This window comes from Citrus sinensis, chromosome 4 (genome assembly GCF_022201045.2).
Source record: "Citrus sinensis cultivar Valencia sweet orange chromosome 4, DVS_A1.0, whole genome shotgun sequence".
NCBI classification, from domain to species: Eukaryota; Viridiplantae; Streptophyta; class Magnoliopsida; order Sapindales; family Rutaceae; genus Citrus; species Citrus sinensis.
The window spans coordinates 17,863,458-17,874,538 of NC_068559.1; the positions used below are offsets into that span (position 1 = coordinate 17,863,458).

Below are 11,081 nucleotides of genomic sequence, written 5' to 3' on the forward strand. Positions count from 1 at the left end.
GTGCTAGACTGCTAGACAAGCCCATCACGGGTGGTGGGTGGCTAGTGTCACTGCCGTAGACTACGATGGTCGATGCTAAATCTTGGCTTGTTACCATGTGTCAAGCCGTAATAGTAACATGAGCGTGCTTGTGAGCAAGGCAAGTCTGACACACAGGCAGGGCCGTGACAGCAAGTGCACATTGTTGGAACGCAGAGGAGAGTGAGATAACGCACATAGGGACACGCACACCATATCTTGCAAGCACACAAGTGTAGGGCGCTTACACCGGCCGAGTTAGGCAAAATGCGAGATGGCACAAGGCAATAGTGCCAAGGTATGTATGGGCAGCGCATGCGCTAGAGAGTAGCAGGTGCAAAAGTGTGCAAGGGCAACATTCAACACTTAGAGACTATGCGAATATGAGAGGAGTTCGAATTACACTCGAGTTGTGTTGGGGCAGTGGTGTTTGAATGTGGAGCATGTTAGATGAAAATTCTCCGTAAATGGTTCCTAGAAAGAAGTATGAGTCGGTAGTTGTTGGTGTAACTAATGAAAAACATGGCCTTGGAGTTCATGCTTAGAAATGTGGAGACAAGGAAAGTGGGTAGCATCATTACTCTTCACTTCCTTGTTTCTACGTTAATGGGCAGCGGTTGTCTCATCCTTGGGGCACTAGAGGTGTGCTTCTTAAAATCATGCTTAGTGGTACCTACTCTTGAGAAAAAGAAATGAGGTGGTGCAAGGGCAGCATGCCACCTTGCCTTAGCAAATAGGGGTGTTATTTATAACATGTATATATAGTGAGGTTGATTGTGTGTTTTAGGGATCCACATTTTGCTAGAGAGAGTGAAGTCCTTGAGCACACAAAGCCTAGAGTTATTTTGCATATTTTTTTATTCAGCGAATAGAAAAGTTAGGGGTCGATTCCTATGTGAATAGCTATGCATTGTGTTAGTTACTTTATTCTATATTCCTTATTGTTGATTTGGTCTGTCTCTTGCAATAACCTTCATTATGGCCCTTGTAGATTGCTTTTGTTGGTGTTGTTCAGTGGGTGGCTAAATGGGGACTTAGCGTCGTCATGCAGATTGCCACATCTTTGGACAGAACTCAGCGACAACTGGGATGTTATATTAAAAAATTTTGAACAATCTGATTTAAAGGTACTTTTGTAAAAAAAAAAAAAATGATAAGTAAGTTAAAATTAAGGATCTAGGTACCTTGAAAAAATTGCAAGGTACTGCAACTTTATCCTTTTCTAATTTAGCCAATAGATTCAACAGTTAGAGGTTTGCTTAATTGGTTATTAATATTGCAATCCATGTTATTTACATTTGTAAGTCATGTTGTTTTAAAATTTTTAATTTTGATTCATTGACCTACTTTGATCATAAAAATGAACGTGGTACAAAAACAACAATTTAATCTTACATAAATGATTTTTTATATATAATATAAATTTAATATAAGACTAAATAAATTGACTATGTTTTAAAAATATAAGTTATTAATATTTCAATGTTTCATGAAATTGTGAAATAAAAAAGTGTAGAAATAAAAAGCATATTAGGCTATAACACTTTAGTATTTTACCAATTTACTATCACATTTTCCCTTCTAGTATTAGCTAACATGTTAGTTTATTCGTACAAACAACTTATTAGTTTATCTATAAAATTGCCATTAAAATCTAAAAGAACAATTTTAAATTTTTTATGTGGTGTAATACAATTATATAGAAAGATTAAGAAAATGATAATAAAAAGGAAGCTAGTTTAAATTTTCTTTCTTTCTTTTTGAATAATTCAAAAGCTTTGAGCTTTGTGTTTCTTGACAACTATCCATGTTGTTTTATTTTAAAAATTTTAGGTTTGTGAATCTTTATGATAATATTTTATTATTGATTAAAAGTGATTGGATAGTAAATTTATTAGTTTCCAAGTACTCTTTTAAATGAAGGTGGCTTTTTTTTAAACGTTAATAAACCATCGTAAAAGATTCTGTACAATAGTGATTTTGTGTTTCACTATCATGTAATCGTCGCAACTAGCTTTTTGTAACAATAATTGGTGTCGCTAAAGGCCCTATCTTTTGTAGTAATTAATTAGGTGTTCAATGGTTCATTTTTGTCTCTTCTCCATCTTTCTCGACCATCATCACTCAAGAGTCAAGTGTTAACTGCACTCAAAAGATTATTTTCAAAAGTCATTTTATCCTAAGTATGACTTATATATAAAAATTTTAAACCTTTAGTTCTTTTTTAATTTTATAAAAATATCAGGGACTGCCATATAGTTAAGCCACAAAAAGACAAAAGTTATGGAAAGTTGCAGCAATTGCAACGTTGTTTTATAGTCAAATTTAAAATAGCTCTCGAACTTTGACTATTTCGTAAAACTTTTCCATTAAATTTCAACTGACTCATACTTATAATTTTTTTTATTTGTAAAATAGTTAAAAAACTATAATAATACTGAAATACTTAAAAATAAAATTAATAATCCAGAAATAACATATAATTTCTTAAGAAATTAGTAACACGGACGGATGTGTTTTTTGACCACTCAAAGATCTTTTCATTTTCGCACATAAAATTGAATTCGATGCAAATGATGATTGAGTGATCGGTGATGACACATTCAAATGAAGTTGTACGAGATATATGTTAATGTGCAACATCTCAAAATTCCCCATAAAGTTTAACAAAATAAATGGAAAAAAAAAAGTTTTGGGTGATTTCGAAATCCTGTCTTGCTTATATTTCTAGTTATGTTTCATATTGCATTTTTTAATTCTCCATCTCTTCCCCTCTCTCTTCTATATATATATATATATATATATATATATATATATATTACTTTTTAATTTTCTTTTTCTAGGGCATGCGTGTAAAGTCTGCCTTTTGACAAGATACAGCTAAAAAATAAAACATCATGCTCTAATTGGAACTCTTGTGTATGTATTATGTACAACGTACGGTTATTAACTTCATCAAATGTTCATAACATGCTTCTCTTGTCGTGTTTGCAACTTGTTATTTCATAATCTTTTTGTAATTCTTAAACCATATTATGACAATTTATCTTCTGTCATGAACAAGATTCAAGTTGGATTTCACTACTAGGCTTCGTTGCCCAGTGGTGAACCCACCTCCTCTCCACATCCCTTGAGGGCATGAGGCTCTTAATAGGGGCTCGATTTCTCTTGTCCAAAAGGTTTGGATATAGAATAGGTATCTCCCTAAATATTTATTGGAATAAATTTCTAAGTTAGTTCTCATGTAAATTTTGGAGTGTACTGCAAATATATGTATCTAGATTCTCAGTAAAATTCAGAGTATAACATATTCGTAAGTGGTAAATATTAAAAAAAAAATGATTTCACTTGCCACTGGGCTCATAATTTAATGGCGACCTTGCGCCTCAACTTTGAGAGCAAAGGCTTGAGTCCCAACCATTGTGTTGAGACTCCAATTTCTTCTCTTAATTATAGATGAAACAACTAGGAATTCGTAGCACTATTCATATTTTTAAGTAATAACAGACATTGCACAATTTTATTTTAAAATTTACCTCAAGTGATGTGGCATGGGATGGGTCTCTTATTATGTGGTTGACAATTTTTAATTAATTTTATTTGAATTAATTATATTATCTCATAAATCAATAAATGAATGCTATATTATTTGTAATTAAATTTTAATGGTAAAAATTTGTGATGTGTAGCACAGTATACATGTATCTCAATACGAATGCTAAATTTATTTGAGTAGATATATCTTTCTAATATTAATAGGGATAGAAGCATCTCAATATGAGAATAAAGTCTAAACCGCAACATCATAGAATTGATCTAAGTTATTTCTAGTATATTTCTGATTGTAGTATATCGGCAATTAAATAGAGAGTGCCCACATTGCTCATAATTATAACCTAAAAGCATTAAAAGTAAGGCCACCCAAGTGGACGTGCCGGAGTGGTTATCGGGCATGACTAGAAATCATGTGGGCTCTGCCCGCGCAGGTTCGAATCCTGCCGTTCACGTTTTGAAACTGTTTAGTTGAATCAGTTTTTTCGCTTCGCTTCGTCAAATAGAATGACACACTCAATAATTTCACTGAACAATGGAAAGCCATCCACCAGGTCCATGCGGACCATGCTCCATCAACAATTTGGTAACAATGTTGCCAAATATTTATTCCTCCTCTGCTCCTGACAGATTCAACAAATAAGATGACACTAAATAATTTAATCAAACGATGTAAAACCATCAAGCAAATCCACCAAATCCATGCCCATTTCCTCACCAAAGGCCTTCTCTTTCTCAGCCCTTGTCACATTCTCACAACAATCCTCTACGCAATCACCACTTTTAAACCCATATCGTCAGCATCGTCACCCACTACAGACCCATTAAGCTATGCATTGTCGATTTTCAATAATATTCCATACCCTTCAACCTTTTCTTATAATACCATCATTCGTGCTCACACCCTCTTCTCCTCGCCCCTCAACGCTGTCGTTTTGTTCTCCCAAATGCGCACCGTTTCAATCCCTCCTGACTTCTATTCCTTCCCTTTTCTCCTTAGAGCTTGCTCTCAACTCTGCTCCCATTCACTGGCCCAAACCATTCACTCTCAAGTTTTGAAACTTGGGTTTATTTGTGATGTGTTCGTTTTAAATTCTCTCATGCACGTGTACTGTGTTTTTCATCGTCTACGAGATGCACAGGAACTGTTTGATGAAATTTTGTACAGAGATGTGGTTTCTTGTAACACATTAATCGATGGTTATGTGAAGGCCGGCGATTTAGCACACGCGCGGCAGTTGTTTGACAGAATGCCATTTCGTGATGCTGTGTCGTGGGGTACCCTTGTGGCAGGGTATGCACAGAGTGATCAATGCGAAGAGGCTATTCAACTCTTTTGCAACATGATGGATTTGGATATTAAACCTGATAATATTGCTTTAGTTTCTGCTCTTTCAGCTTGTGCCCGATTGGGAGAACTAGAACAGGGGAAGAATATTCATCGTTATATTGAACTTAATCAAATTCGAGTTGATTCATTTTTGTCAACTGGGCTAGTTGATTTTTATGCAAAATGTGGTTATATTAACACTGCTATAGATATTTTTGAATCAAGTCAAGAAAAGAATTTATTTACATGGAATGCAATGCTTGTTGGTCTTGCAATGCATGGCTTGGGCAGGCTATCACTCGTTTACTTCTCTAGAATGATAGAGGCTAGAATTAAACCCGACGGCGTCACCATTTTGGGAGCTTTGGTGGGCTGTAGCCATGCAGGTTTAGTTGATGAAGCGAGAAAGCTGTTTGATGAGATGGATTCTGTTTACGGGGTTTCTAAAGAGCTAAAGCATTACGGGTGCATGGCGGATTTGCTTGGGCGAGCTGGTTTGATTGAAGAAGCATTGGAGATGATAAAGAAGATGCCAATGGGGGGTGATGTGTTTGTTTGGAGTGGTTTGCTTGGAGGGTGTAGGATTCATGGCAATGTTGAGATTGCGGAAGCAGCAGCAGAGCATGTGATGAAGTTGAAACCTGAAGATGGTGGGGTTTATAAAGTACTGGCTGATGTTTATGCCAATGCGGATAGATGGGAAGATGTTGTTAAGATACGAAGATCTTTGGACGCTGGGAAGATCAAGAAGAATGCTGGCTGTAGCTTGATTCAATTGAATGGGGTTATGCATGAGTTTGTATCTGGGGATAGCTTGCATCCAGATTCTGACGAGATTTATTTAATCTTAGATGGAATTAGTACACATCAACTTGAATCATTCTAGCAATAAGATCAGAAATTCTTGTCCTTAAAAATTTAACTTACAGGCATACTGCATATATGCTTTAGTCTTATTGAAGGAATTCAATTGGCGCTTCTATTGCTATGCACAGGCCCTTCCAAGAATTTGTTTGCCGATCAGCGGTCTGCCTAAACTCTAGAGTAATAAAATTAGTCACCTCTATGTAAATAATGAGTGATAATTAGACCATAAATGGTGAATGAATAAAAATAAAAGGATAGTTAAATTGCAATCATACGCTAGTGCCAGAACGTTTTTGTTTTTAGAAGTTCTCGAGAAATTCCAATCATGAGAGGGAACTAACCTAGCAGTAAATACATTTTCGTTTTGATAGTATGACGGGTGAAGATACGTTTTTGTTTTTCGAAGATCCCATGAAATTCAGATCATGAAGGGAAACTAACCTAACACCAAATACAGTTTTTTGTTTTGATAGTTTAACAAGCGACAAAATCTTTACCGTAAAATATTATACGTAACATGTGTTTAGATGGCAAAAGTGAAATTGTCACCCTCTATAAATATATTATAACACCGTGTTTTGGAAACCTGAAGTTTCTACACTCTACAAATATATTATTATGGGACTTAGCTATGGTGCAACTGTGGTACCATACCACAGCTGCACTATAACTAGATCCTATGTAGAATTTATTAGAAAGTCAGCTTTAGATAATTTATAATACATTCTGAAAATATATTAATTAAAATATTTCAATTCAAAATTTTAAAGTGTGAAAAAATTTAAAAAAAGCGTATAAAACTTTTAAATTTTACGATTTTAAAATTTTTAACTTTTCCCGTATTATAAAATTTCATATCACAAAACTACTAATATACTAAAATGAAATTTCTAAATACCATACCCAAGTAAATATATGTATCCTACCAACTTTATATTGAATATGTGTATCTTACAATAAAAGAATTTAGATCATTAGTCAGCACTTCCATAATGTGAACAATTACTGTCCAAATAAAAAAAAAATTTAAACCGTATTAAACCAGTGGCCGATGAGACGTCAACGAACAATTTGCCATCTACAAAGACAAACGGAGGCAAACCATTTATTTTCATTGGTCTGTAAAATTAAAATCTTCCAATAAAATAGAACAGAAAAATTGTTGACAGATTATACGTGTTGCTTCAAGAGAGTTCTATAGCAAGGTGTGCACTTTACACTCTTGACAAGTGTCACTCAGTAACTCCCCTTCCGCAGCTTTCACTACGTGGCTCCAGAACCCTCTCCTCTGTGTCTCACCCAATATATATCTATAAAATATATATGCTGGCACATCAACTGAAGCAATGCAAAGAAAAGATAAAGCAAGATAAGGATCTCTTTTTTTCCCATCAACCTTGAACAACTCCCACTCTAAACAGAAACTACAGTCATGGCTTTCAGATCAGTCGTAAGTAATTTTACTTATTTCATCTTTCAATCAAGATCCAAGAGACTTGTATAGTTGGAACTTGAAAAAATAATCTTTTTCGTGTACTTTTTTTTTTTTCAGGGTAATTTAAGGTCACTAATGGGTGGCTTAAGAGGAAGTACTGCAACTTATGCAACCTCAACAACTCCGAAAGGTAAATCCTACGCGCCCACCGCAGCCGATTACGCCCATTTTCAAGAGCAACCAAGGCCAAAATTACAGTTTCCAAAACCAGTTCAGAAGGGCGATTATGTGCCGGTGTGCATGGCGATTGGCATGATAACACTGTCGGTGTCTCTGGGGCTGGTCACGGCGACGCAGCAGCTGGCGCGCTCGCCGAACGTGTACGTGAGGAGGAAGACGCGAGAGACCGTGCCGGAAGTGAACGACCCCGACAAGGTGGTGAGCGATGCTGAGAAGTTCCTGAACAAGTCGTTCTTCAGAAAGGTGGCGCACGTTCAGGAGTTTGACTACGGTGATCATCCTGTACCTGATCCCATCCGTAAAGATGCTTATGCTCATAAACACCGTGTCGAGACTCTCAAGTCTGTTGGTATTGACCCCAAGCAAGTCTGAAAACAACTAAAAGTGGTCACTTTTAGTTTTTTTTTTTTTTAATAAATTATTTCTTCTGTTTTTTTTTTTTTTTTTTTTTTTTCATTTTGGCTCTCTGGTTGTTTCTATGGCTTACTTCTGGATACTCTGTGATGGGTATGATTGTAAATTGAAGTGAATGATGTTTGGTTAATACACAGCTTAAGTATGATCCTTTGTATGTAAGATGAAGATGATGATGATGATGATGATGATGATGCTTCAGCTTCTTGTGTATGCCGTTTCAGTGACTTGTGTCTATGTTAAGACTAATTATTTCAAATCGTCGATGTGGATAAGGATGTATCAAATTCTTTTCATCTTTCAATATCAGGCAGCTGTTCAAGTCGGGGCTCCACACGTGTCAGTAACACGTCTGGTCTTTAGTCGGCAAAAATAAATCAGTTGATTACATGTTTATTTATTAAATTTAGATTTGAACGCAATCACCGGTTGAATAATTTAATAATTTGTCATGTTTGGTTGGTAAATATAATTGGGTATGACTAGTAAATATAATTTGTAAATAATGGGTGAATCGCTGAACAAATTGAATTTTTTTGGGCTATTTTTTAACCGATAATTTCGCTGGTACTAAAATTTATGATGTTAAAGTTTAAACAAAATTTTTAGTTAAGTCTCTGATTAGTGGTCACAAGTGTCGACAGAATTATGAATATTTTAAAAAGTAAATCAAAATAAATTTAAAAACACACAAAGAAGAAGAAGAAGATATTCTATATTTTCTTAAGCTTTTCAATGCATTGCGCTAGTGCTCGCATGTTGTTGACAATATTGATACAGTTGTTCCCGGAGCATGTCAATAATAACATCCTTTTCAGCAATGATCTCGTTAAGTTTAATATTCTCATCACGGAGGGCCTGAACCTGGCATAAAATACTTTGAATTTGTGCCTCGATGGCCTCATCGCTCAACTCAAAGGCACTCTCAACAACCCTCATAACACGCCACAAACTTACAATTACCAGCAACCCCCCTCCTCTTCTCTCCAAAAACGCTTCCAAGAATACAGCCCCAATAACAACCACACCATCAATCACATTGCCTGGCCGTCTAAAGAATCCCCTGCCTAGAGCTACTGCTAGAGCCATAGTCTTTAAAGAAACTACACATAATATTGCAACCCCAACCCAGTGGTACCAAACTTGCTGATGATCATCTAAAGAATCAGAGTAATCGTTCTTTTTGGGAGCACAAGAATGTAATAGAGAAGAGGCGAGTTCAAGAATTGTGAAGAGAAGATCCAAGAGAAGCAGTGACATTGTGATTGCCCGAACTGTGGTTGACTCTAGAAAACTGGCTAGCTGATTTCTCCATGGTGCTGCTTTAGTGATCAGCTGCTGGTTTTGTTCTTCGGAGGCATTCAAAAGGAGTTTCCAATATTCAAGCCTTCTGTAAAAGCTTTTGAGTAGATTTTGGATGGATGATTCAACAGATTCGATGGGTGTTTGGGTTCCGGAGACGACATGATCACTTGAAGGGTTCATTCGGAGCATAGATAATACTTGATGTCATTTTAGGCAAATTTATTTTATAACGATATTGCTGGACGGTGGAGATTGTGTCGTTTCAAAGGCACTCGAAGTGGAAAGCAAGCTGAGCTTTGCATTCTTTGGGGTCACGTTGAGAGTTGGCTTGACTACTAATTTTGATTTATCTCTTCAAACTGCATGCGTTAAGTATTATTCTCATTGAAAATGGCAACACAAACCTTATAAGCAAAACGGCAGCATTCCAGCCATCATAATGAATTAATGAAGGGGCACATGATAGATAACATGAGAAAATGAGGACAAACAAGGTGAATGATATGAGAAAATCTCGAATGAATCCGCCGGTTTGCGGCAGTGCTTCTGTAAGAAGTTTGCAGCTTTAGTCCATATATCCTTTTTTAGAGGTTTTACGAACGACCACCGATTCTGGTGGTAGTGTAGTTGCCGCGAACAACGGTTTGATTTTACTCATGTTTTGGTGTGTTTTGAGACTCATTTTCTTTTCTCTGTTTTTCTATTAATTAATACTTATTTCATAGTTTGTATTCTTTTGCTCTTGTGTTGGTAAGCTGGCAACACCATTTTTGTTTTGCAAAGCTGAGCAACTCCCAATTTTGATTCGTCGAAGAGTGTGTTTGAACCCAACGGTAGTGTTTTAGCACCAACTGCTAGATACAAAGAATTTGACCATACAGTAAGAGTTGTTTTTCTTAAAAGAACGAGTTATGAACTTGATGTACTTAGGGTTGTCATTATTAAGATTGAAGAGTTCGATAGTCGGAATCCTATAAAATAATAACCCATAAGAGATTGCCAAGGGTACTATCGATGGAGGTATTATCAACCTACCCTTTGATATTTAAGTTAGAGATTAAAAGTGGCACGATAACAAATAATAAATAGAAGAGAAGAAAATAATTGAAGGATATTTTACTATCTTCTCTAAAATATCTTTCCACTTAATCATACTTTCTGAGTAGTGGCCTCTTTATATGAAAAAAATTAAAAATATAATTAAGTTAAAAAAAATTATCTTCTAATTTTAATGGGAATTAAGACTTACGTTGTTTTGTTTTATTTTTATTATAATATATTTTTGAGTGAGACTATTGACAACCCTCTAAATACCTCATAAAACCCCTTCAATTATTTTACAATTTTAACTTTTATTAAAATTACATAATAGAACAATTTCTAATTAAACTCCACTCAAAAGTTATATAATTTTTTATTTTAGAAATTAAAAAAGTTGTTTTTATTTTATTTTCAGGTGACGAATTTACTATCAATGGTTACAATAAAAAGAAAGAAAAACTCTTTTTTTTTAAATAGAAGAAATCTAGTTGTTGAAATGAGTTTTAATAATAAAAAATTAGAGAATGAAATTTACACCATAAATTTTACTTAAAGATATTTTTATCATTGATAAAGGTGTTAAAAGAATTTATAATTTTTTAAAATATTATAATGAAGTTAATTAAAAAAAGAGGTGATAAGAGATATTTAGAGGGGTGCCAATAGTCCCACTCTATATTTTTTGAATGTAGCCCAACAAACATGTGTTGCATATGTACTCCCGAAACTAAAACAAAATAAGGCCCTCAAAATGGTACTGGCCCAAAGTATCCGTAGCATTATTTAGAAACATTGCAAAATAATTAAATGCGCATCCGGGGAATCGAACCCCGGTCAGTACCGTGGGAGGGTACTATGATACCACTACACCAGATGCGC

At 35.1% G+C, this 11,081-nt stretch overlaps 3 protein-coding genes and 2 non-coding genes across 5 annotated transcripts; 3 read left to right on the forward strand and 2 right to left on the reverse strand.

Annotated features, from left to right (window-relative positions):
* Positions 1-3,943: 3,943 nt before the first annotated feature.
* On the forward strand, positions 3,944-4,025 carry TRNAS-AGA (transfer RNA serine (anticodon AGA)). The gene has a single exon. It is a non-coding gene; the product is annotated as a tRNA-Ser (tRNA).
* Positions 4,026-4,078: 53 nt separating this feature from the next.
* LOC102617984 (pentatricopeptide repeat-containing protein At5g61800) lies at positions 4,079-6,039 on the forward strand. Its single transcript, XM_006484998.4, has one exon. The coding sequence runs from the start codon at positions 4,215-4,217 to the stop codon at positions 5,784-5,786; it is 1,572 nt and encodes a 523-aa protein (XP_006485061.1). The 5' UTR covers positions 4,079-4,214; the 3' UTR covers positions 5,787-6,039.
* A 1,014-nt stretch (positions 6,040-7,053) lies between these two features.
* On the forward strand, positions 7,054-8,018 carry LOC102617703 (uncharacterized). The gene is made up of 2 exons (XM_006484997.4): positions 7,054-7,217; positions 7,320-8,018. Exons 1-2 carry the CDS (start codon positions 7,200-7,202, stop codon positions 7,812-7,814), a joined length of 513 nt encoding a protein of 170 aa, XP_006485060.1. The 5' UTR covers positions 7,054-7,199; the 3' UTR covers positions 7,815-8,018.
* A 570-nt stretch (positions 8,019-8,588) lies between these two features.
* LOC102627580 (uncharacterized) lies at positions 8,589-9,481 on the reverse strand. Its single transcript, XM_006485102.3, has one exon. It carries the CDS (start codon positions 9,348-9,350, stop codon positions 8,589-8,591), a length of 762 nt encoding a protein of 253 aa, XP_006485165.1. The 5' UTR covers positions 9,351-9,481.
* A 1,529-nt stretch (positions 9,482-11,010) lies between these two features.
* Positions 11,011-11,081, reverse strand: TRNAG-CCC (transfer RNA glycine (anticodon CCC)). The gene has a single exon. It is a non-coding gene; the product is annotated as a tRNA-Gly (tRNA).

What these genes read in the sequence shown, in the direction of transcription:
- LOC102627580 (XM_006485102.3), bottom strand. Translation starts at nt 9,350, where the DNA reads ATGCTCCGAATGAACCCTTCAAGTGATCATGTCGTCTCCGGAACCCAA.
- LOC102617984 (XM_006484998.4), top strand. Translation starts at nt 4,215, where the DNA reads ATGACACTAAATAATTTAATCAAACGATGTAAAACCATCAAGCAAATC.